The sequence below is a fragment of the Artemia sp. Qi Xiang Cuo genome, chromosome 6 (assembly GCF_049724085.1).
Source record: "Artemia sp. Qi Xiang Cuo chromosome 6, ASM4972408v1, whole genome shotgun sequence".
Classification (NCBI taxonomy): Eukaryota; Metazoa; Arthropoda; class Branchiopoda; order Anostraca; family Artemiidae; genus Artemia; species Artemia sp. Qi Xiang Cuo.
In genome coordinates this window covers 10,824,561-10,851,383 of record NC_142799.1, presented here as the reverse complement: position 1 = coordinate 10,851,383, position 26,823 = coordinate 10,824,561, and the positions used below count along the sequence as shown (strand labels likewise).

General features: G+C 32.7%; 1 protein-coding gene across 1 annotated transcript in view; it reads right to left on the bottom strand.

The window, feature by feature from the left end:
- The window catches only part of LOC148950856 (uncharacterized), a 198,549-nt gene that overhangs the window by 93,804 nt on the left and 77,922 nt on the right, over nucleotides 1-26,823 (bottom strand). The window contains exons 10-12 of the mRNA XM_089090933.1: nucleotides 25,704-25,918; nucleotides 19,946-20,138; nucleotides 4,026-4,246 (exon numbers count right to left, since the gene is read on the bottom strand). Coding sequence (XP_088947059.1) covers nucleotides 4,026-4,246; nucleotides 19,946-20,138; nucleotides 25,704-25,918 — 629 coding nt within the window. The remainder of the gene's footprint in view (nucleotides 1-4,025; nucleotides 4,247-19,945; nucleotides 20,139-25,703; nucleotides 25,919-26,823) is intronic.

Below are 26,823 nucleotides of genomic sequence, written 5' to 3'. Positions count from 1 at the left end.
GTATAAAACGAAATCATCATTGTAATAATTATGGTCGAAAACCCGTAACTGAAGGTTTGCAGGAACACCTCTCATATGTTCCTCCTCCAAGCCCCCTTTAAGCTACGCAATTAACGTAAAACAGCTAGTTTTGTAGGATTACAGAAAACTAGCGCTTTACTGAAAGAACAAAACAATATAGGAGTTTTGGTACGGTAAATATTGACTGTCGTTTTGGATCTGAAAAGGACATTTCATGATTATTTTGTAGATAAGTTTGAAGCAAATGAATCTCATTAGTATTAGGACTGCAAACTCGCTTTAGAATTTGTATCACAACTTAAAATCCTCCATTTTATAGAGAGAAATAACTGGATTTCAAACGTTCATATTGCGGTTGATATGTTCTTCATTCCCAGTAATACTAGGTGAGGCCAAGATGTTACCTGGTAAATCAATCCATTATTTTGTATGCTGTATAACGACTTTGATTTTGTTATTTTTCGACCTAAGTTTTTAAGATAATTTTAATTGTGTACTGAAAGTTACTGATATCATAGCTCATAATGAACTGTGAAAAGCGTTATAGAATTGTTCGTTGTTGTAAGGCTACGTATTTACTTTTGACTCCTAAATCAATATTCTTCTTTTTATACTGGGATTTTGTGTTTTCAGTAAAGCGCTAGTTTTCTGTAATGTTACAAACATAGAGAAATATCACCAGTTGATTTATTTGCATTAGTTTTATTGATATGTGTTAGATAGGTCATGAAGTAATAATTTTTGTTCGTTTTAAGTTTCAACTTCACTGTTTACTTCCCTCAGAATTTTTTTTTTCAAATTAATATGTTTTAGTGGTGTTCCTACCCCATTTAAAAAAAAATTCGCAAATTTTCTAAGGCTCGTAACTTTTAATGGGTACAATGAAACGTGATTAGTTTTATAAGTTTTGAATAAGCATCAAAATTCTATTCTTTTGATGTGTCTATTGTTATCTAGACACTGCTTCTTAGAGTTTCAGTTACTGTTAAGCCACATCGCTCCTTACTTACAGTTCGTTACCACGAACTGTTTGATTGTCTGTCGTATAATTTCAGTTTGGCAATGAGATCTCTTAATAATCTCCAAAATACTTCAGTTACTGTAAATGGCCTGACAAAGCACACAGAAATGACAAAACATTGCCTCTGTTATTAAGACATTTCATTACTGAAATCAAACAGTTCATGGTAACAAAATGTAAATAAGGAGCGACACGGCTCAATAGTAACCAAAACTCTAAAAACGGAATTTTGAAATCAATATACAAATCAACCGATTCGGCTTGTTATGCTCATTTCAAATATATGGCATTCATTAAGTTTCCATCAAAAGCTACGAGCCTAAGAAAATTTGCCTGATTTTCGAAAAAGGGAGGAAACAACCCCTAAAGTCAAAGGATTTTAATGAAAATCATACCACAGATTAAGCGCATCTGAGAACCCCATTGTAGAAGTTTCAAGCCCCTATCTGGAAAATTGTGGACTCTTGTATTTTTTGCCAGAAGAAAGATCACGGGTGAGTATTTTTTTTATTTGTTTGTTTTCTCCAGGGGTGATGGCATTGAACCAATAGCAATATAATATATCGGGAAAGGTCTCATTCAAACGGAAATTAAAAAATAGTACCCTTTTAAAGTGACCAAAAATATAGGAGGGTAACTAGCCCTTCACCCCCTTTTTCTTGAAAGTCGTCCGATCAAAATGTTGAGGTAGCCATTTCGTTCAGCGTAGTTGAAAGGCCCAATAATTAGGCCTTTGGTGATAGCATGATCCCCCATGGCCCCTGAGCAAATGTCTTTAAGTTATAAAATGAGGATAACCTTTATGTGAAATAATGATAAATGGGAATTATGCACATATTCTTCGGAGGGGGAGGGGGTGAGAATTTTCCGTTGGAGGGGAATTTTCAACAGGGAAGGAAGTTTCGGGGGGGGGGGGTAACTTTCCAGGAGAAATTTTATGCTGGGGGAATTCGCCAGAATGTGTATACCAATTTCTTTTTTATTAATCTTATTTTCTCTGTGCCGACTCAATTTTAAACGTGGAGATGTTGAGGGAAATTGTTCGGGGAGGGGAGGGGGGTATTTTTACCGGGTTGGAGGTGTCTAGAGTATTTTTCGTGGGGGGGGGGGATTTTCCATAGGACAAATTCTCCGTGGAGTTTTCCACGGAATATGTAATTCTCCAGGGAGAATTTTCTGCGGGAGCTACTTTCCACTAGAGGGCGAGGTATTTACGGGAAAGCTTTTCCACGGAGGAGGATATTTCCAGCATTATTCTAAAAAAGGTCTTTTCAAATGAAAGTGCGCAAAGAAAAATCTTTCACTCGGAACCGTCACTAAGAAGTTTCATCTAGAATGGAATTGTGTGGGATGAATTTTCCTGAAGGGGGAGGGGAATTTTTTACGTGGGAATAACATTCCATGGAGGAATTTTCCGTGGGGATTAGGAATTTTCATGGAGGGAGAGCCTGATTTCCTGGCATTATTCGAAAACGATCAGAAATTTAATTAAAAAAAACAAGTTTTTCCAACAAAAAGTAAGACGCAACATCAAATTTAAGAAGAGCATAAATTATTACTAATATGAAGGGGAATAACCCCTCCTCAATGCCTTGCTCTTTACGCAAAAGTTTGACCTTTTGTCCCAGTTGTATAAGAACAAGTTCTGAAACACAAGATCCGTTTAATTACAACTATAAGTTTTTTAAACTTTCTAAAAAAACAACTTTAGCGCAAAGAGTGATGTATTGAGGAGGGGTAGCCCCTCTCATATACGTAATAATTTCTGCTCGTTTTAAATTTTGTTGGTGCTCCTTACTCCCAGTTGGAAAAACTTTTTTTTTAATTATACAAGAGACAATCTGGTGTAACAGACAATTGTTTGTTACTTAAATGTGCTTATTCAAGCTATTTTCAGTGACTGCACTATTTTGGATGCTATAAAAGAGAAAATAAGAGGCAATACTGATTCAGATAGGGGGGGAAGTCCCTGGTTTAAGAACATACCCCTAAATCTGACGGTCCTTCCTTTTTTCTCCCACTTTCTTGTGATTCTTAAACAAATCAACTGTTAAGGTTATTTTTGGATATTTCCCCTCCACCCCCTAAAAAAAGCGTGCAAATTAAGGCCAAATGGTGGCCTGATTAAGGCCAAATGGTGCGTTGATAGACGTTTCAATCTATTTAAAAACAAAAGAACTATAAAGTTCAGACGACACTAAATGATACCATTTTTCTGCCTCAATGGAGTCAATTGGGAGGGGAGGGATAAGGAGGGTCATATCCCCTCCCTAGATTTTGAAAATTACCTTATTATTTACCTTCCATAACTGTTTTCAATTTTAGATATTTGCTATATTAAAACAGCGAGACTGTCTATCTGGCTGTTTGTATTTGTCAAGTTCTTTCACAGCTTCTAAATATCACCCTTAATTTTCGATAACCTAGAAATGTCCCTAATTTTGAAATGTCCCGTCTGTCTAACCCTTGTGAAGCCCTTATTTTGAAATACCTAAAACAGTTCTTCGTCGATGTTTTATCACCCTATTTTCAACCGGAAATATGACCTCTGGGTAGGATTCAGTTCGATAAGTTTATTCAGATGCACTTGGTCCAAAATTTTCTTATCGGGTAATGGGCAGAGGACACAAAAGACCAGTCAACATTTCATCCTCATTTGATTTTTCAAGTAAACCTCGGACACATAGGATCACAGGTCCAACCCTTAAGGAGAAGGAGAAGGTTGAAAAAGTGACATTTTCACACTATTTTCTAATTATTCCAGGACAAAAGTCATACAGACCGGACTCATGGGGATGTGGGGATTAAATTTCCCCCTCTCCGATGCCCCATGTACACGTGTGCATTCGTATATAATTGAATTGAAACTAATCTCATCCCAAAAGTATTATTCGATATGAAAGGTTATGTGTATATTTACAGACTAAGTTACATCGTCGAAACAGTTAAGTTTATCAAAGAGTCTTATGTTGGTATTGCAAACCTGTTCCTCCTTAGCTGGACAGGCCAGCTCCCGACCTGTAGTGACATTTTCATCACCCGTTTGTTTTGTCTTAGGGGCAGTTACATCTCGGGCGTTTACATCTACTGTTATTGAAACATCCTCAGAGGGGCAAGGCACAGCTGCTTCTTCATCTTGAAGGGACTGCTGACCTTCCATAGAAGGGGTAACATATCTTTTCCTTACTTCGTATGCCTTACCACCTAAAATATAGTATTCTAAATATAAAAAACTTATAATAATAACTTGGTTACAAATTATAATTTACAAATTATAACAAATTACAATACCAAAGTTGCTAGATTTAAAGTTGAGAGTCAGCTCCAAATTGAACAGCTTGGTGATATGTAGTTTTTGCTTCTTTGGGGTTGTTACGACCTTTCCCCACGATAATTTTAGTTACCATAGTAGGTGACCTTAGAGTTACTACCCGCAAGGGAAGATCATGGTAGCTCTCATCTTTATCTTAGCTAAATTTTTTTACTCAAATTACTAGACTCAGAGGAAAAATGGGTTCAATTCCTTCATTACTTATAAACTGAAAGGTAGCTTCTGATTTCTTTTCAACCTTAGCATATACACCAGTATATATCCAGTAGCTCGTGTAGCATATACCGATAGTAGCATACACCCAGTAGCTCGTGTTACTCTTAGTCCTCAGCGAGCAACGAGAATATCGTAAGCAATATACCATGCCATTGTCAATTTAATGAACTATGCTTAGGCTCATCTTAGCTATGAAATTCAGGCAATGCGATGTGAATTACAAGCGATTATTTCAACAGGATCTGTGCCGCGTCGTATTGAAGCTTCTTAACTTCGCACCAACCAGGCAGAAGAGAATGAACCAAAATGTAATCACAAATAGAATAATACTTTACATAGCCTGCATCAATTTGACATAATAGAAGTTTTAGAAGATGCACCCATAACTGCTTTTTGCTATGACTTTGTTGGACAGGACCTGTTACTTGAGGTTTAAAAGATAAAGGTATTTTTTTCAACCAATGAATCATAGGGTACTATATTTCGCTTATTTTGACCTCACCATGGTCTTGTGTTAACGCCAAGGTATATTTTGGCATTCGCTACTGATTGTGTAATTTTTATTTATTATTTTAGGAAACAAAAACCAGAAATAGTCTTGTTTTGTCAAAGAATATTTTAAGTGAAGGAGGGTGAAAGATTCAGCTGAGCAGGGCCAAAAAATATTCATAATTATTAAATTTACATTTCTTTAAGCTGGTGTCAATTGACATAGCATGTTTATGAAAGTAGAAGGGCCTTATTAACTCCCACGAGTCACCCGTGCTGTCACCTATAACTTTTTTTACATAGTTTATGGATGGTTATGTGTGTGGATCGATTTATTTAATGATTTAGGGTTTTCGTCAGTGAAAATGAAAAAACAGGAATTTTTCCACATTCATTTATATTTTAAAGGAGGGTTATGTGTGTTGGTCAATTTATTTCATGGTCTTCATGGATGGTTATGTGTGTTGGCCAATTTATTTGATTGTTTTATGGATTTTGTCAGTGAGAATGGAAAAACAGGAACTTTGTCACTCCCTTCTTGTTGTTGTTCGATGCAGGTGTTATGAGTCTCCGGGAAACAGTATTTGTTGTTGTTGTTCAAGCCAAATGTTATGAGTTTCCAAGGTAACAGTATTTGTTGTTCTTGTTCAAGCCAAATGCTATGAGTTTCCGGGGAACACCTGTGCTGTCAGTCATTAATCAAATTGTTTCCGGGAAACAGTTAATTAATGTCTGACAGATGACGTAAAGTTAATTAATGTCTTTGGATTTCGAACAGAAATGTTTCCGAGGCAAAGTTTAAATCAATCATGACAGATGATGTCATGATTGATTGAATTGTCTCCGGCGCGAAGTTTATTAATGTCTGGAGTTCTTCCAGAAGAATCGTTTCCGAGGCAAAGTTTAGATCTTAGCGACGAATTATTTTAGCGCGGGAATCAGGTTTCCAAATAATTGAAATGCGCCAGCGCAGGGATGCCAAACAAAAGGAACATGCTGAAATTCCGTTTAGGGATAATTTTGGCGAAACCGTTTTAGCTATTTTATGGAATTATTTCGACGAAACAGTTAGAGACATTATAAAATATGATTTTTGAAGAGATTTTAGAAGAGAATTTAATGGTGAAACTCTGTGGTCGTTATAATACACAAGTTCCATTTGAACAGTGTTGTGAGGTCCTCTACCCCAACCCCAAAGGGTTCCAATCCCCCTACCCCAACCCCGAAGGAAGCCCCAGTACTCAAAGGTCCCCCCAGCTCTCAAAGGGCCCCCACACCCCAAAGGCCCACCCCAGACCCCCAAAGGCCCTCCCCCGGCCTCCAAAGGCCCATTGAGCTCCCAAAAGACCACTGGGGTCCCAAAGGCCTTCACCTGGTCCCCAAATGTCCCCCAAGCTCCCAACTGGCCCCCAGCCCCCCAAACGCCCTCCCCCGGTCCCCAAAGGTCCCCCAGGCTCCCAAAGGGCCCCGGACCCCCAAAGGCCCTCCCCCCGATCCCCAAAGGTCCACCGGGCTCCCAAAGGACCAATCGGTCCTCAAGGGCCTCCAGACCCACAAAGGCTCTCCCCGGGCTCCCAAAGGACCACCCAGCCCTTGGTTTAGTTTTAGTTAAGATTTTAGAATTTTAGCTTAGAGTCATAACTTAGAGTTTTTGTTGAAGGTCTAGTTTAGTTTAATTTTAGTTAAGAGTTTGATGTTTTACCTTTGAGTTTCAGTTAGAGTTTTAGTTTGGCTTAGTTTTAGTTAAGAGTTTGTAGTTTTAGCTTAGAGTCCTAGCTTAGAGTTTAATTTAGAGTTATTGTGTAGTTTATTTTTAGTTAAGAGTTTAGAGTTTTACCTTAGAGTCTTAGCTTAGAGTTTCAGTTAGAGTGGAAGTTTAGTTTAGTTACAGTTAAGAATTTAGAGTTTTAGCTTAGAGTCATAGCCTAGAGTTTTACTTAAAGTTATAGTTTGGCTAAGTTTTAGTTAAGAGTTTTGAGTTTTAGCTTAGAGTCTTAGCTTAGAGTTTTTTTGTTAGAGTTCTAGTTTAGTTTAATTTTAGTTAAGAGTTTGATGTTTTACCTTTGAGTTTCAGTTAGAGTTCTAGTTTAGTTTAGTTTTAGTAAAGAGTTTAGAGTTTTTAGCTTAGAGTTTTTATTGAAGTTCTAGTTTAGTTTTAGTTAATAGTTTAGAGTTTTAGCTTAGAGTCTTAGCTTAGAGTTTTTGTTAGAGTTCTAGTTTAGTTTAATTTTAGTTAAGAGTTTGATGTTTTACATTTGAGTTTCAGTTAGAGTTATAGTTTAGTTTAGTTTTAGTTAAGAATTTCGAGTTTTTATCTTAGAGTCTTAGCTTAGAGTTGTTGTTGAATTTATAGTTTATTTTAGTTTTAGTTAATAGTTTATAGTTTTATCTTATATTCGTAGCTTATAGTTTTTGTTAGAGTTCTAGTTTAGTTTTATTTTATTTTAGAGTTTAGAGTTTTAGCTTAGTATTAGCTTATATTTTTTTTTTTTAGAGTTCTAGTTTAGTTTAATTTTAGTTAAGAGTTTGATTTTTTTACCTTTTAGTTTAAGTTAGAGTTTTAGTTTATTTTTAGTTAAGAGTTTGCTGTTTTACCTTAGAGTCTTAGCTTAGAGTTTTAATTTGAGTTCTTGTTTAGTTTAGTTTTAGTTAAGATTTTAGAATTTTAGCTTAGATTTTTTTTTTTAGAGTTATAGCTTATTTTAATTTTATCTAAGAGTTTGATTTTTTACCTCTGAGTTTAAGTTATAGTTATAGTTTAGTTTAATTTTAGTTAAGAGTTTGATGTTTTACATTTGAGTTTCAGTTAGAGTTCTAGTTTAATTTAGTTTTGGTTAAGAGTTTAGAGTTTTTAGCTTAGAGTTTTTGTTGAAGTTCTAGTTTAGTTTAGTTTTAGTTAAGAGTTTAGATTTTTAGCTTATAGTCTTAGGTTAGAGTTTTTGTTATAGTTCTATTTTATTTTTATTTTATTTATTATTTTATAGTTTTATATTTTTCTTATCTTGTAGTTTTTTTTTGTTAGAGTTATAGTTTATTTTAATTTTAGTTAATAGTTTGATTTTTTTACATTTTATTTTAATTTATATTTCTATTTTATTTTTATTTAATATTTTTACGTTTTAACTTATAGCCTTAGCTTATAGTTTTAATTTGAGTTCTAGTTTAGTTTAGTTTTAGTTAAGATTTTAGAATTTTAGCTTTGAGTTTTTTTGTTAGAGTTCTAGTTTAGTTTAATTTTTGCTAAAAGTTTGATTTTTTACCTCTGAGTTTCAGTTAGACTTATAGTTTAGTTTTAGTTAAGAGTTTGGTGTTTTACCTTAATTTCTTAGCTTAGAGTTTTTAGTTAGAGTTCTAGTTTACTTTAGTTTTGGTTAAGAGTTTAGAATTTTAGCTTAGAGTCTTAGCTTAGAGTTTTTTTCTAGAGTTCTAGTTTATTTTAGTTTTAGTTAAGAGTTTAGAGTTTTTGTTGAAGTTTTAGTTTATTTTAGTTTTAGTTAATACTTTAGAGTTTTAGCTTAGAGTCTTAGCTTAGAGTTTTTGTTAGAGTTGAATTTTATTTTATTTATAGTTAAGAGTTTAGAGTTTTAGCATAGAGTCTTAGATTAGAGTTTTTGTTAGAGTTCTCGTTTATTTTACATGTAGCTAAGAGTTTAGAGTTTTATCTTAGAGACCTAGCTTAGAGTTTTATTTTAGTGTAGTTTTAGTTAATATTTTAGAATTTTAGATTAGAGTTTTTTTTGTTAGAGTTCTAGTTTAGTTTAATTTTAGCTAAGAGTTTGATTTTTACCTCTGAGTTTCAGTTAGAGTTCTAGTTTAGTTTTAGTTAAGAGTTTAGAATTTTAGCTTAATGTCTTAGCTTAGAGTTTTATGTTAGAGTTCTAGTTTATTTTAGTTTTGGTTAAGAGCTTAGAGTTTTATCTTAGAGTATTAGCTTAGTTTTTTTCTATAGTTATAGTTTATTTTATTTTTATTTATGAGTTTGGAGTTTTTAATTAGAGACATAGCTTATAATTTTAGTTTAGTTTAGTTTTATTTAAGAGTTTAGAGTTTTAGCATAGAGTCTTAGTTTAGAGTTTTGTTAGAGTTCTAGTTTAGTTTAAATTTAGTTAAGAGTTTAGAGTTTTACCTTAGAGACCTAGCTTAGAATTTTAGTTTAGTTTAGTTTTAGTTAAGATTTTAGAATTTTAGCTTAGAGTCTTAGCAGAGAGTTTTTGTTAGAGTTCTAGTTTAGTTTAGTTTTAGTTTAGAGTTTTATCCTAGAGTACTATCTCAGATTTTTTGTTATAGTTCTAGTTTAGTTTAGTTAAGATTTTAGAATTTTAGCTTAGAGTCTTAGCTTAGAATTTTTGCTAGAGTTCTAGTTTATTATATTTTTATTTAATAGTTTATAGTTTTTATATTAGAGTCAAATCCTAGAGTTTTTGTAGAAGTTCTAGTTTAGTTCAGTTTTAGTTAAGAGTTTAGAGTTTTAGCTTAGAGTCTTAGCGTAGAGTTTTTGTTAGAGTTGAAGTTTATTTTAGTTTTAATTAAGAGCTTAGAGTTTTTAGCTTAGAGTCTTAGCTTAGAGTTTTTGTTAGAGTTCTAGTTTAGTTTAGATATATTTAAGACTTTGGAGTTTTACCCTAGGGACTTAGCTTAGAGTTTTTGTTAGAGTTGAAGTTTAGTTTAGTAATAGTTAAGAGTTTAGAGTTTTAGCATAGAGTCATAGCTTAGTTTTTGTTAGAGTTCTTGTTTAGTTTACATATAGTTATGAGTTTAGAGTATTACCTTAGAAACCTAGCTTAGAATTTTCGTTTAGTTTGGTAATAGTTAAGAGATTAGAATTTTAGCTTAGAGTCTTAGATTAGAGTTTTTGTTAGAGTTATAGTTTAGTTTAGTTATAGTTAAGAGTTTTTTGTTTTAACATAGAGACTTATCTTAGAGTTTTATTGTAGTTTTAGTTCAGAATTTATAGTTTTAGCTTATAGTCTTAGCAGAGAGTTTTTGTTAGATTTCTATTTTAGTTTTATTTAAAAGCTTATAGTTTTAGAATCGATTCTTATCTCAGAGTTTTTATTATAGTTCTAGTTTAGTCTAGTTTTAGTTAAGAGTTTAGTGTTTTAAGTTTAGACTTAGTTTAAAGTTTTTTGTTGAAGTTCTAGTTTAGTTTAGAGTTTTAGCTCAGACTTAGAGTTTTAATTAGAGTTCTAGTTTAGTTTAGTTTTAGTTTATAGTCTTAGGAGTTTTAGCTTATAGTCTTAGCTTAGAGTTTTTATTAGAGTTCTAGTTTAGTTTAGTTTTAGTAAAGAATTTGGAGTTTTAGCTTAGAGTCTTAGCTTAGAGTTTTAGTTATAGTTATAGTTTAGTTTAGTTATAGTTAAGAGTTTGGTGTTTTACCCTAGAGACTTAGCTTAGAGTTTTAGTCTAGTTTAGTTTTACTTAAGAGTTTAGAGTTTTAGCTTAGGGTCTTAGCTTAGAGTTTTTGCTAGAGTTCTAGTTTAGTTTAGTTTTAGTTAAGACTTTAGTGTTTTTATCTTAGAGTCTTAGTTTAGAGTTTTTGTTCAAGTTTAGTTTAGTTTTATTTTAGAGTTTTATCTTAGACTTAGAGTTGTAATTAGAGTTCTAGTTTAGTTTGATTAGATAAGAGTTTAGAGTCTTACCATAGAGTCTTAGCTTAGAGTTTTTGTTAGAGTTCTAGCTTAGTTTAGTTTTAGTTAAGAGTTTAGAGTTTTACCATAGAGTCTTAGCTTAGAGTTTTAGCTAGAGTTGAAGTTTAGTTGAACGCTTTAGTTGAAGTTTAGTTAGATGAACGCTCATGATAAGCTAACCTAATCTAACCAAACTTAAACGTGGAGAAACAAGACTTCTAACCGGACCTAAACTAACCTATGGTTTTTGTATTTTTAAACAAAATTTCTTAATCTTTTGATTATTATAGTTTGGAATAAACTTCAAGTCTAACTAAATTTCTTAGCTAATATTCTATGCTAAAGCTATAAATTTTAACTAAAACTAAACTAAACCGTAAATCTAACTAAAACTCTAAGCTAAAACTATAAACTTATAACTATAACTAAACTAAACGAAACTGCAACCCTAACTAAAACTCTAATCTAAGACTTTAAGGTAAAACTCAAAACTCTTAACTAAAACTAAACTAAACTAGAACTCTAAATAAAACAATAAGCTAAGACTTTAAGGTAAAACTCTAAACTCTTAACTAAAACTAAACTAAGCTAGAACTCTAACTAAAACTCTAAGCTAAGACTCCAAGCTAAAACTCTAAACCCTTAACTATAAGTAAACTAAACTTCAACTCTAAGTAAAACTCTAAGCTAAGACTCTAAGGTGGAACTCTAAACTCTTAACTAAACTAAACTAGAAGTTCAAAAACTCTAAGCTATGAATCTAAGATAAAAACTCTAAATTATTAACTATGACTAAACTAAAATTAAACTTCAACAAAAAATATAAAATATTAATATATGATAAAAATATAAAATATTAAATAAACTAAAATATAAATATAAAAAAAAATATAAACTACTACTATAATCTAAAAACTATAAATTATTAACTATAACTAAACTAAACTTCAACTCTAACTATAACTCTAAGCTAATACTCTAAGCTAAAACTCTAAACTCTTAACTAAAACTAAACTAAACTAAAACTCTAACAAAAACTCTAAGCTAAGAATCTAAGCTAAAACTATAAACTCTTAACTAAAACTAAACTAAACTTCAACTCTAACTATAATTCTAAGCTAATACTCTAAGCTAAAACTCTAAACTCTTAGCTAAAACTAAACTAAACTAAAACTCTAACAAAAACTCTAAGCTAAGAATCTAAGCTAAAACTATAAACTCTTAACTAAAACTAAACTAAACTATAGTTTCAACAAAAACTCTAAGCTATGAATCTAATATAAAAACTCTAAACTCTTGACTAAAACTAAACTAAACTATAAATCAAACAAAAACTCTAAGCTAAGAGTATAAGATAAAATTCTAAACTCTCAACTAACACTAAACTAAAATAGAACTCTAACTAAAACTCTAAGTTAAGTGTCTAGGTTAGAACACCAAACTCGTAACTATTACTAAACTAAATTTCAACTATAACAAAAACTCCAAGCTAAGACTCTAAGCTAAAACTCCAAACTATTAACTAAAACTAAAATAAACTAAAACTTTAACAAAAACTATAAGCTAAGACTCTATGGTAAAAACTAAACTCTTAACTAAAACTAAAATAAAATAGAACTCTAAAAAAAACTCTAATCTAAGACTCTAATCTGAAATTATAAATTCTTAACCAAAACTAAACTAAACTAGAACTCTAACTAAAAACTCTAAGCTAAGACTCTAAGGTAAAACTCCAAACTCTTAACTAAAACTAAACTAGAACTCTAACTTAAACTCAGAGTTAAAAAATCAAACTCTTAACTAAAATTAAACTAAAATAGAACCCTAAAAAAAAACTCTAAGCTAAGACTCTAAGGTAAAACACAAGACTCTCAAGTAAAACTAAATTAAAACTCTAGCTTAAATTCTAAGGTAAAACATCAAACTCTTAACTAAAACTAAACTAGAACTCTAATTGAAACTCAAAGGTAAAAAAATAAAACTCTTAACTAAAATTAAAAGTAAACTAGAAGTCTAACAAAAAAAACTCTAAGCTAAAACTCTAAACTCTTAAATAAAATTAAACTAAACTAGAACTCTAACAAAAACTCTGAGCTAAGACTCAGAGGTAAAACGCTAAACTCTTAACTAAAAGTAAACTAAACTAGAACTCTAACTGAAACTCAAAGGTAAAATATCAAATTCTTAACTAGAATTAAACTAAACTAGAACTCTAACAAAAACTCTAAGCTAGGACTCTAAGGTAAAACTCTAAACTCTTAACTAAAACTAAACTAAACTAGAACTCTAGCAAAAACTCTAAGCTAAGACTTAGCTAAAACTCGAAATTCTTAACTAAAACATAACCAAACTATAACTTAAAGTAAAACTCTAAGATACGAGTCTAAGCTAAAACTATAAATTCTTAAAATTAACTAAACTAAACTGCAACTCTAAATCAAACTCAAAGCTAAGACTCTATGGTAAAACTCTAAACTCTTAACTAAAACTAAACTAAGTTATAACTCTGACAAAAACTCTAAGCTATGACTTTAAGATAAGAATCTAAACTCTTAGCTAACTAAACTAGAACTATAATTAAAACTCTAAGTAGAATCTAAAACTCTAAACTAAAACTAAACTAAACTTCAACAAAAACTCTAAACTAAGACTCTAAGCTAAAAACACTAAAGTCTTAACTAAAACTAAACTAAACTAGAACTCTAACAAAAACTCTAAGCTAAGACTCTAAGCTAAAACTCTAAACTCTTAACTAAAGCTAAACTAGACTAAAACTCTAAGCTAAGTGTCTGGGGTAAAACACAAAACTCTTAACTATAACTAAACTAAACTATAAATATAGCAAAAACTCTAAGATAAGACTCTAAGCTAAAACTCTAAACTCTGAACTAAAACTAAACTAAACTAGAACTCTAACAAAAAGTCTAAGCTAGGACTCTAAGCTAAAAATCTAAAATCTAAACTAAAACTAAACTAAAATATAACTCTAATAAAAACTCTAAGTCGAAGATAAAACTCTAAACTAAACTAGAACTTCAACAAAAAACTTTAAACTAAGACTCTAAGCTAAAAACACTAAACTCTTAACTAAAACTAAACTAAACTAGAACTCTAGCAAAAACTCTGAGATAAGACTCTAGGCTAAAACTCTAAACTCTTAACTAAAACTAAACTATACTAGAACTCTAACAAAAACTCTCTGCTAAGACTCTAATCTAAAACTCTAAAATCTTAACTAAAACTACAATAAAACTCTAAGCTACGTCTATATGGTAAAACACAAAACTCTTAACTATAACTAAACTAAACTAGAACTCTAACAAAATCTCTAAGCTAAGACTCTAAGCTAAAATTCTAAACTCTTAACTATTACTAAACTAAACTAAAATTCTAAGCTATGTTTCTAAGGTAATACTCTAAACTCTTAACTATATGTAAACTAAACAAGAACTCTAACAAAAACTCTAAGCTATGACACTATGCTAAAACTCTAAACTCTTAACTATTACTAAACTAAAATTCAACTCTAACAAAAACTCTAAGCTAAGTCACTATGGTAAAACCCCAAAGTCTTAGCTATATCTAAACTAAAACTATAACTCTAACAAAAACTATAAGCTAAGACTCTAATCTAAAAACTCTAATCTATTAACTAGAAATAAAATAAACTTCAACTCTAACAAAAACTCTAAGCTAATACTCTAAGCTAAAAATCTAAACTCTTAACTAAAACTGAACTAAACTAGAACTTCGACAAAAACTCTAGGCTATGGCTCTCAGCTAAAAACTCTAAACTCTTAACTAAAACTAAACTAAACTAGAACTCTAACAAAAACTCTAAGCTAAGACTCTAATCTAAAATTCTAAACTCTTAACTAAAACTAAACTAGAACTCTAACAAAAACTCTGAGATAAGACTCTAGGCTAAAACTCTTAACTAAAACTAAACTAAACTAGAACTCTAACAAAAACTCTCTGCTAAGACTCTAAGCTAAAATTCTAAAATCTTAACTAAAACTAAACTAAACTAAAATTCTAAGCTAGGTCTCTAAGGTAAAACTCTAAACTCTTAACTACATTTAAACTAAACTATAACTCTAACAAAACTCTAAAATAAGACTCTATGATAAGACTCTAAACTCTTAAATAAAACTAAACTAAAATAAAATTATAAAATAGGTCTATAAGGTAAAACTCCAAACACTTAAATAAAACTAAAATAAAATAGAACTCTAGAAAAAAACTCTAAGCTAAGACTCTAAGCTAAAACTCTAAGCTCTTAACCAAAACTAAAATAAACTAGAACTCTAACATAAAACTCTAAGCTAAGACATTAAGATAAAATTACAAACTATTAAAAAAAAGTAAACTAGAACTTTAACTTAAACTCAGAGTTAAATAATCAGACACTGAGCTAAAATTAATGTAAACTAGAACTCTAGCAAAAAAAACTCGAAGCTAAAATTCTAAAATATTAACTAAAACTGCACTATACTAGAACTCTAAGATAGGTCTTTAAGATAAAACTCTAAACTCTTAACTACATGTAAACTAAAGTATAACTATAACAAAAACTCTAATCTAAGACTCTATGCTAAAACTCTAAACTCTTGACTATTAATAAACTAAACTTCAACTCTAACAAAAACTCTAAGCTAAGACTCTAAGCTAAAACTCTAAACTATTAACTAAAACTAAAATAAACTTAAACTTCAACAAAAACTCTAAACTCTTAACTAAAACTAAAATAAAATATAACTATAAAAGAAAACCTATAATCTAAGACTCTATGGTAAAATTCCAGACTCTTAACTAAAACTAAACTAAACTGGAACTCTTAATAATAACTCTAAGCTAAGAAATTAAGTTAAAACATCAAAAGCTTAACTATAACTAAACTAGAACTATAGATGAAGCTCAGACTTAAAAAATCAGACTCTTAGATAAAATTAAACTAAACTAGAACTCTAACAAAAAAACTCTAAGCTAAAATTCTAAAATCTTAACTAAAACTAAACTAAACTAGAACTCAAATTAAAACTCTAAGCTAAGACTCTAAGGTAAAACACCAAACTATTAAATAAAAATAAAATAAAACTATAACTTAAACTAAAAGGTAAAAAAATCAAACTATTAACTAAAATAAACTAAACTATAACTCTAACAAAAAAAACTCTAAGCTAAGACTAAGCTAAAACCCTAAACTCTTAACTAAAATTAAACTAAACTAGAACTCTAACAAAAACTCTAAGATAAGACTATAAGCTAAAACTCTGAACTATTAACTAAAACTAAATTAAACTAGAACTTCAACAAAAACTCTAAGCTAAGACTCTAAGCTAAAAACTCTAAATTCTTAACTAAAAATAAACTAAAATATAACTATAACTTAAAATCAAATTTAAAAAATCAAACTCTTAAATAAAATTAAAATAAAATATAAATCTAACAAAAACTCTAACATAAGACTCTAAGATAAAAATCTAAACTATTAACTAAAACTTAACTAAACTAGAACTTAAACAAAAACTCTAAGCTAAAATTCTAAACTCTTAACCAAAACTAAAATAAACTAGAACTCTAACTGAAACTCAAAGTTAAAACATCAAACTCTTAACTAAAATTAAACTAAACTAGAACTCTAACTTAAACTCAGAGGTATAAAATCAGACTCTTAGAAAAAATTAAACTAAACTAGAACTCTAACAAAAAAACTCTAAGCTAAAATTCTAAACTCTTAACTAAAACTAAACTAAACTAGAACTCTAACTAAAACTCTAAGCTAAGACTCTAAGGTAAAACACCAAACTCTTAACTAAAACTAAACTAGAACTCTAACTGAAACTCAAAGGTAAAAAAATCAAACTCTTAACTAAAATTAAACTACACTAGAACTCTAACAAAAAAAAACTCTAAGCTAAGACTAAGCTAAAACTCTAAACTCAAAACTAAAAATAAACTAAACAAGAAATCAAACAAAAAATATAATATAAGACTCTAAGAAAAAACACTAAACTCATAAATAAAAATAAACAAAACAAGAACTACAAAAAAAACACTAAGCTATGACTCTAATCTAAAAAATCTAAATTCTTAAATAAAACTAAACTAAACTAGAACTCTAACTGAAACTCAAAGGTAAAACATCAAACTCTTAACTAAAATTAAACTAAACTAGAACTCTAACAAAAACTCTAAGCTAAGACTATAAGCTAAAAATATAAACTCTTAACTAAAACTAAACTAAACTAGAACTTCAACAAAAACTCTAAGCTAAAATTCTAAACTCTTAACTAAAACTAAACTAAATTATAAATACAACTTAAAGTAAATGTTAAGAAATAAAAATCTTAACTTAAATTAAACTTAAATACATATATAACAAAAAAAAACTCCAAGCGAAAACGATTAGCTAAAACTCAAAACTATTAACTAAAAATTAATAAAACTATAACTTTAATTAAAACTCTAGGATCTGACTCTAAGGTAAAAATCTAAATTCTTAACTGTAACTAAAATGAACTTCAACTCTAACTAAAACTCTAAGCTAAGACTCTAAGGTAAAACTCTAAACTCTTAACTAAAACTAAACTACACAACAACTCTAACTTAAACTCTAAGCTAGGACTCTAAGCTAAAACTACAAACTCTTAACTAAAACTAAGCCAAACTAAAACTCTAACTGAAACTCAAAGGTAAAACATCAAACTCTTAACTAAAATTAAACTAAACTAGAGCTTCAACATAAACTCTAAGTTATGACTCTAAGCTAAAATTCTAAAATCTTAACTAAAACTAAACCAAGGGCTGGGTGGTCCTTTGGGAGCCCGGGGAGAGCCTTGGTGGGTCTGGAGGCCCGTGTGGCCCGTTTGGGCCTTTGGGCGCCCGGGGAACCTTGGGGGTTGGGGGGGAGGGCCTTTGGGGGTCCGGGGTCCTTTGGGAGCCTGGGGGACCTTTGGGGACAGGGGGCGGGCCTTGGGGGGTCCGGGGCCCCAGTTGGAGCCTGGGGGACATTTGGGGACCGGGTGATGGCCTTTGGGACCCCGGTGGTCTTTTGGGAGCTCGATGGGCCTTTGGGGGCCCGGGGAGGGCCTTTGGGGGTCTGGGGTGGGCCTTTGGGGTCTGGGGGCCCTTTGGGAGCTTGGGGGACCTTTGAGTACTGGGGCTTCCTGCGGGGTTGGGGTAGGGGGATTGGAACCCTTTGGGGTTTGGGTAGAGGACCTCACAACACTGTTCAAATGGAACTTGTGTATTATAACGACCACAGAGTTTCACCATTAAATTCTCTTCTAAAATCTCTTGAAAAATCATATTTTATAATGTCTCTAACTGTTTCGTCGAAATAATTCCATAAAATAGCTAAAACGGTTTCGCCAAAATTATCCCTAAACGAAATTTCAGCATGTTCCTTTTGTTTGGCATCCTTGCGCTGGCGCATTTCAATTATTTGGAAACCTGATTCCCGCGCTAAAACAATTCGTCGCTAAGATCTAAACTTTGCCTCGGAAACGATTCTTCTGGAAGAACTCCAGACATTAATAAACTTCGCGCCGGAGACAATTCAATCAATCATGACATCATCTGTCATGATTGATTTAAACTTTGCCTCGGAAACATTTCTGTTCGAAATCCAAAGACATTAATTAACTTTACGTCATCTGTCTGACATTAATTAACTGTTTCCCGGAAACAATTTGATTAATGACTGACAGCACAGGTGTTCCCCGGAAACTCATAGCATTTGGCTCGAACAAGAACAACAAATACTGTTACCTTGGAAACTCATAACATTTGGCTTGAACAACAACAACAAATACTGTTTCCCGGAAACTCATAACATCTGCATCGAACAACAACAAGAAGGGAGTGACAAAGTTCCTGTTTTTCCATTCTCACTGACAAAATCCATAAAAACATCAAATAAATTGATCAAGACACATAACCATCCATAAAAACATGAAATAAATCGACCAACACACATAACCATCCTTGAAAACAGACATAAATGTGACAAAGTTCCTGTTTTTTCATTCTCACTGACAAAAACCATAAAACATCAAATAACTCGACCAACACACATAACCATCCATAAACTATGTAAAAAAAGTTATAGGTGGCAGCAGGGGTGACTCGTGGGAGTCAATAAGGCCCTTCTACTTATGAAAACTCTGATTTAGGAGTTATATAATAGGGCATGGTATGGCCTATTTAAGATCCTTACAACTGCGTGAAATTTCATGTACACCTGGTTATCACTAGATTTTATCTTTACCTTTATTAAGTAAAGAGAAAATAATGGTGCTAAGCTGCAGGGAAATGACTGGCTGCATCTTTTGCTTGTATTATTGAGCCTTCTTAGTATTGATCTTTCGATTTCATGGAGAGGGTAACCATTTACAAACATAATACTTTTGATGTGGTCTAGCTCAGTCCTCGGTTCTCCTTTGAAGAAAAAATCACAATGGCTCTCTCAGTCAAAGAGGTTCCATTTTGAAGAAAAAGCCGTTATAGCTCTGTCAGCCAAAGGGGTTATCACTTATTTCTTAACAATGGGGCGGTGTTATGAATCATAATTAGAGTCGTGCTAGTTCAGAATGTTGAGCAGGATCTTGTAAACAACACAATTCTTCGCAAAATAGTTCGATCCCTTTGGCCCAAATTCCCAGTCTATCCGGCCTATTAAGTTGCAAGCCAATCAGAGACAAACAAATTTTGACCTACTTTAGGTACTGCAATTCGATAGATTTTATTTTTTTTTAATTTTCATTTGGGCCCGTTGTCCCAACTTAATTTCCCTGTGAGCCACAAACAGAAAACAAAAAAAAATTACTGGAGTTTTGATACAACCATGTTTGTCTCACAGCCTTACGTCTCTATTAACTAGAGTAAGGGGACTTTCTTGGTCGAATCTAAAACCATCTTAAATTTTTACCAATAAAAAAAACTATTTTTTTGTCAAAACATTTGTCTTCGTTAAGGTCCAGCCGGTTCTGTAAGTTTGAAGCTGATCAAAAATTATGTTCGTCCAGTTTCAGTTGATCCTAATTTGTTTTTTAGTTATTTTGTTGTGCTTTAGGGTTCCCCTAACCCAGGTCTTAGAAATATAAGTTTCAAGCTGTTTAGGAAAAGTTTTTCCCAAAATGCTCTTTGAGTTAAGAATAGCACTACTAAATTTTTTTCTACAGCTGTATAAGGTCTTCCCCAAGCATTAAAAACAAAGTTTAAACAAAATTGACATACCAAAAATTTTGGTCAGAATACTTCTCTTAGGAGATTCAAATCGATAATTTCTGCCATCCTGACTTTCCTCTTGGCCAGGAGCCATCGGACAAGGGGTGATATTATGCAACTTAGCTTCTGGGCAAGACTCTTTTTGTGTCTCACTTCCATCCATAGGAACTTGTGTTCCGTCCGAACCGTGGTGGACAGGTGCCTGACAAAAAAGAGAACAAAATAAAAAGAGATTTGTAACCAACGACTCAAAGTATTTCAATTCATTAGAATTTTGGAGGTCCATTATTCATCCAGAACACAGAAGATAGTACAGTGAATGAGTAACTGAGAGAAGGGGGAGAGAGAAAGATAAGAAATAGAGAGGAAAGAGAGCATGGAAAGGGGGAGAGAGAGGGGAGAAGGAAAGAACATAACAATATTTAAATTCTTGATCCGAGTTAGCACTATACAGTCTTCACACGTGCCGTTTAAAATACTCCCCCCCCCCTTTGGACCTCTAAGAAGTCCAAAGAAAACCGTTATATAGCCATGTTGTTCCATGTTGTGATTTTATGGTCATTACCATTTCTTTCTTCGGTACTAGTGCATTAGATTGTCACTTTTATATACTATGCAAGGAAACCAGTCATGCAATAACAGACGAAACTCGCCAGAGACCGGTTATTTTCAAAGAGACCTCTATTAAGGAATGAAATGCAGAGTAGTTTTCATTGCGTTTACGATATTTAAACTGTTATTTTTGGGGTTTAGGGGGGGGGGGGGAAGGTACCTAGGTTAGGTTAGGTTACGTATTCTATACATGCTATGCTTTACCCCCCACCCCCTAATGTGCAAATATATAGCCCAAATTTGTATCCAAACTATTATATATTCATCCTATTTTATTCAACTTCTTTAGCATTAACCAAACTTGAATTTTTAGAAGTGACCGTCTAATGCACCAGTACCCTTTCCTCTACTTTTTTATCAGCACATTCATCTTACGCACAAATCGAACATTTTTTTTTTTTTTGGCTCTTTCACTTTTCTCCTTTACTAGTGAAAATGGACTTTTAAGCCAACTACTACTTACTACTAATGACAAGTAAAAGCGACATCAAAAAACCTGACACCAAAACAGCTACTCACACTCCGCCTCCATCGCAATCTGTTCAGAGCTTCACTCTCACTCCCACTAATGAAGCTCCTATTTTATTGACTCCCTTTTCATGATTCTTCCCACCCCATTCGACACGCTCTCGGCACGAAAAGTGCGGTTCAATCCTGCTTTCTGGGGCTAATAAGGAGAGAAAGGTTGAGATGGCCAGGGCACTTTCTTAGTATAAAGGATGACAGATTGCAAAAGATAGTCCTTATCAGCCAATTGTCTAGAGCTAAACGAAAAACAGGTCGTCCTACACTGGGGTGTAGGTTGTTAAGAAAGATTTAAGGGAAATATGAACTTCCTGGCAGGGTGTAAAGAGGGAGACTTTGACATGATTGAGATGGAGGAGGAGCTTGCGCAACTGTGTTGGTCTCAGGCGGGTTTGTGCTGCGGTGAGTTTTTAGAAGTAATACTACTAGGACATCCGTCAACCCAACAGTAAAATAAAACACAGCAAAGAACATGTATTATGAAATCCCCGTACCCTAGCCCAAAGGGCGTATCTTCCATGTTTAAAATTAGGCAAAACAGCAAAAACATTTACAGCGTTTTGCTACAAACAGTATTTCTTTCAGGATTTAGGGGAGGAAATCTTATAGAACGTGGCGAAAAACATGTTGAAAGAAACGTTGCGATACTTACCTGAATCAGATATCTGTGTGTAGCTAAATGTACTTTTCTTTATAGAAAAAAGGATACCGGTGCATTATATATAATACAGTGCTATAGATTGTACAAGGAAATGCAAATGGAAACCAGTCAAACGGGTATTTGCAAGAGATAATGGACTGCAAAGCGTGATTTCTTATAAACTGTTTTTTTTGGGGGGTTTAGGGGGGGGGTACCTAGGTTAGGTTAGGTTATGTATTGAATATATGCTATTATTTACCCCCCCCCCCCCCATACCCCTAATGTGCAAATATAGAAGCTAAGAATAGGAGCGGAATAGTCCCTACCAAATACAGGATGACTTCAGCTCCTCTTAAGCTTAAATATTATTTTTCATATTCATTAAAAATGCCTCGATTTTGTTAACTTATGTGCGTTTTTATTATCACATTCAGTGTTATCCCACATTAGGTTGAACTGATCAGTAAAATAATATGCAGTGAGAGAAAATCATTATGAAATTCCCGTGTCTTAACCGAAGGGATGTTTCTTCCAGGCTTACAAACTTTGCAAAAGAGAAAAAGCTGACAACTTTTCGCAGAAAACAGTTTAGTTTTCAGTTTTATTTTTGTATTTTTCTGAGGAGGATATCTTTTACAACAGGATGGAGGATAGATATCTTGTGATACCTAGTGGAATTAGCTGCTGGTATGTAAGGGAATGCACCTTACTTTTATATATAAATTAAAAATAACAATGCAACAGTCCCTTTCACATACGGGGATATTTCTGTTTCTTTTAAGCTATAACGTTATTTTTTATATTAAAAAACAGTAATTTTGTTATCTAATTTTCATTTTAAATATTAAATTTAGGATTATCCTACATTAGGATATTAATCAACCTTAGCGTCTATACGCATCGGCGTCTCATGACAAATTAAAGTCAACTAGCCTAAAGCTCCTAGCTTAAGAACTGTTACATAAAATTTTAAAACATATACTAAAGTCTTTCAGCTACAGCTTCAATTGTAGAAGCTTATTAATCTCTTTAACTAATTATTATCATTTAAATCCAAAAACAAAAAATTCTTAAACACTCGGGCAGTCTCGTTTCCAAATAATCGTTAAAGTAATAATCGTTTCCAAGTATGGTATTTCTATTCAGGGCTAGGGTCAATTGATTCCTAGACATTTACATTAACAACCCTTCCCCCCGCCCCAAAAAAAAATACGGAAATGTATCTTTCATATCACGCACGATAGCATAGATAAATACTGTTTATATGGTAGTAGATGACAAAAAGCAAAGGTTTTCAAGAGTAACTAAAGACCGGCTTTCAAACAAACAGAAATTGCCTTAAATGCTAGGGATTCCCAAATTTCCGAATTCCACCCTCTTTACGCTGAAGGCATATTGCTGTATACAGATTTTCTACCAAACTAATTAATATATTTTAATAAAATTTGGAGCCATATAGAAAGTTTGATGGGATAAGCAAGGTATGTTGTAATATGGCATCAAGAAGTCAGCTTAGGGGTATTAAAAATATCCAAGTAGTTTAAAAGATTTTCAGGGTAAAGTCTTAGGTGGTAAGCACTATGGATCTAGGGTTTGGAGGGGGGTGTACGAAGGCGGCTTATTTAGAACTGTTGAAGTGTGGGCCAGATGGGTTGTGGCCGTACCAAATTAAAAAGTATTTTAGATCAGTGTGGATAAGTATTTGTGGGGGGTTGGTTTGGGGCAGGCATGGCATGCCCAAACGTTCGCTTTCGGCTTCTCCGGGTCTTTACTGTCGGTCAAAAGGGATTTAGGGCAAAGTTATATTTCTGAAGATGAGTTTAAATGAAAAGGAAATAGAGCTATTGACTGAAACATGGGCTTATAGTTTGCTACTGGACCAAAGAAAAAAGTTTAATGTGAGGGAGGGGTCAAAGGCTGGTCTATATTTTTGTTCTGTCTGTGGAAGTTTGAAAGAAAGTAAATATCACTTATGTGAAGAATTGAATTATCGGAGAATTTAAGTGTTTAATAGGGAGGATTTTGATTTTGAGTGTTCGCTGTGGTTTTTAGGCGTTTGGGTGATTACCCCCCCCCGTAAAATACTACCCCGTGGAAGTTAAGGCTTTCCAAATTTGAGAATTTTATTTGAGTTTTTTTTCCGTAGTGGGGGAGGAATTTCGGTACTTCTGTGTTATGCGCCACTCACTCAAGTTTACGCTGTGTAAAATTCGAGAACACACCAGATTTTTCGTTAGTTTCTTCGTTACTTTATAAATAAATTTGGGCTATAGATTTGCATATTGGGGGGGGGGGGTAGAGAATAGCGTGTGCGCATGTAAATATGTTTGGTACAATTGTTTTGCATATTAGATAGACAGATAGAGAAGCATATTTTAAAGCCAAATATACGGCGATGAACAGAGTAAAATAGCATAAATGAAAGGCACAAATAACATAAACTTTGATCAGCGATCATCATAAAGCATTTAAATGAAACACTGCATTAACCTAAGAATGGTACTTAATACTCGGAAAAATGGTTATTGACAAAAAAAACACTTAATACTTGGAAAAACACTTAAATGAAACATTACATTTACTTTATACTGGGATTTTTTTTTTTTTTTTTTTTTTTAGTTAACAAAATTTCCAGATACCTCGCTATTCCTCTGTAATTTTTTAGTGTCCAAACCTATAAAAAATTGTTTTATATAGCCCAAATTATATATTTCCCGTAAATTCTGTCACTTATCTCTGTCTTGTCTCGCGCTAAGCTGAAAAAAAAATATAACGAAGAATCCGGTTTGTTCTTGAGTTTTACAGTGTAAACTTGAGCGAGTTGCCAATAATACACAAGTACCAAAACTATTCAAAAAATAAACTCAAATAAACTTTTCAAATTTGAAAAGCCTTATTTTCCACGGGGGGGGGGGGTATTTCCAGGGGGCATTTTCCGGGGGGTATTTTCCGGGTGCTATTTCCGGGGGGGGGGGGTATTTCCCGCGTGGGATATTTTCCGGGGGGATTATTTCCCGTGAGGAGGGGGGCTATTTTACAGAGGGTAATCGCCGGGGGGGAGGGTAAACGCCGGCCACCGTCACTGTGCGCATGACAGTTATATCGGTGTAAGAAATATGGCACGATTCCTCCGTCTCGCAATGGATCATAGAGCATGGTTTCAATAGAATTTTGTTAGAACTTTTGTAATTTGTGTATAATTGTTGTTTGTTTAATATTTTGACAAGGTCCATGGGCCTTAAGCGCAAATGAATTCTATTCTTTTCTATAGGGAACATACTGAATAAGACTTGAATAATATTTCTTTGTCCACTTTTAATTGAAGTTTATTTGCGATTAAATTGAAAACGGTCATAATCAAATTGTAATGACGTGAAAAAAGTACGTCAACATATGTTGAACTGTAGTTTCTTCATGACAAACAAGTTTAATCACTGGGTTGAACAATACAAGTAACCCCTTACTTGTGCACCTACTCTTTTAAATTATACATGATAAGGCAAATAAATACTACCAACATATGAACTTATTTTCGTCATTGTGTAGAGCTACAGTAGAACAATTGAAAGGTTCTTCTTTGGATGCAGTAAGCTGATCTAATTTTTTTTACGATTACGATTATAACGATTAATGATTACGTATCGTTATCTATAGGCGTGTTTTTATATACAGAACTTTTTAACCAAAATGATTAATTTGTTTTTATATATTTTGAACTGTATATTCTAGGTATCATACTGAATAAGGCTTTTGTATCATTTCTTTTTCCACTTTTAATCGAATGCATTTGTAGTTGAATTAAGAATCGTCGCAAGAACTTTTGAAAAAATTACGACAACCTATATTGAACAGCATTTGCTTCAAAAAAGGAGTTCAAGTAATTGAGCAATTCAAGTAATTTTTTAATTGTGTACCTCTGTTTGAAATAAAGTAAATAAAGTAAAGTAAATTTGAGATAACGTAAATAAATACTACCAACACATGACTTACATTAGTTTCGTCGTCGGGTGAAGCTATCGTAGAACAATGGAAAGGTCTCTCTTTGGATGCAGCATGCTGATCTAACATTTTGTTCTGGTCAAGATCATCTCCATCCTTGTCATTGAAATCGCCATCCGTTGCCAATGTTGTTTCTTCTTTTCTTCGATTCGTGGAGTCAACACAAACACCATGATCGGCTCCGTTCTTTTCATTCTTGTCAACACCTGCAATTGAAAGAATAGTTATATCCGAATAGTTGTTAAAAAAAAAAAAAAAAAACTTTGGGAAATGTAAACTAGAATTTAAGAAAAGGATTTTCCTAAGTTCAGTTCTCAATAAATCCAAGTTACAATTAATCGTCATTACTTATCGTTGCTTATTTTGAATTTTTACGTTTGTTCTGGCTAATCCCTAGCTTCCTTATGCTGCGTTCTGCGGGAAGCCACAATGATTTTGCGGATCGCGTACGATTGTTTACTAGTCTTTTTGAGGAGTCTTTTTTACCTTTTTTAAGCATATGAAATTTTGACTTCTCGAAGTGTCGTCTTCCTCTTTCATCCCCCTTACAAAGATTCCTGCGTAGGCAACTAATTCCATGACATAGGTTGGAATTCTAATTCTATAACAAATATTACATAGTAGAAAGAAAAGAGTAGCTTTATTAGTGGAATTTTTTTTTTCTCCAGAAAAAGAGAACTGCTTTCTTCATTAATACCAAAGCAAACAAGTACTGCACTGCAATATGGGGAAGTTCCTGAGACTAGATATTGAATCAGAGAGCTATTTTGCAGCAGGTTTATTACGATTGAGCTTATCTTGTTGGTTTGTATTTGCCCGTTTTGTCAAGGTCCTTGTGGGCTTTTGAACAAACAAACTAAAATTGTCATCATTATTAGGATACTGTGATTGTTTAATAGAATAATTGCACAATATAAAAGATGAAGGAACAGAGCCTTGACATAGAGTTAACGAGGGCAAGCCATATAACGAGAAATAAGAGCAGATAAATAAATTCAATCAAATAACGCACTTTTTCTCTTTATATTGAGGGAAACTCAATCCCGAACGACTCTATAGCTACCATAGTAGGTGCAATTCACTGCAATTCCGCAGATATTCTCTTGCTAGA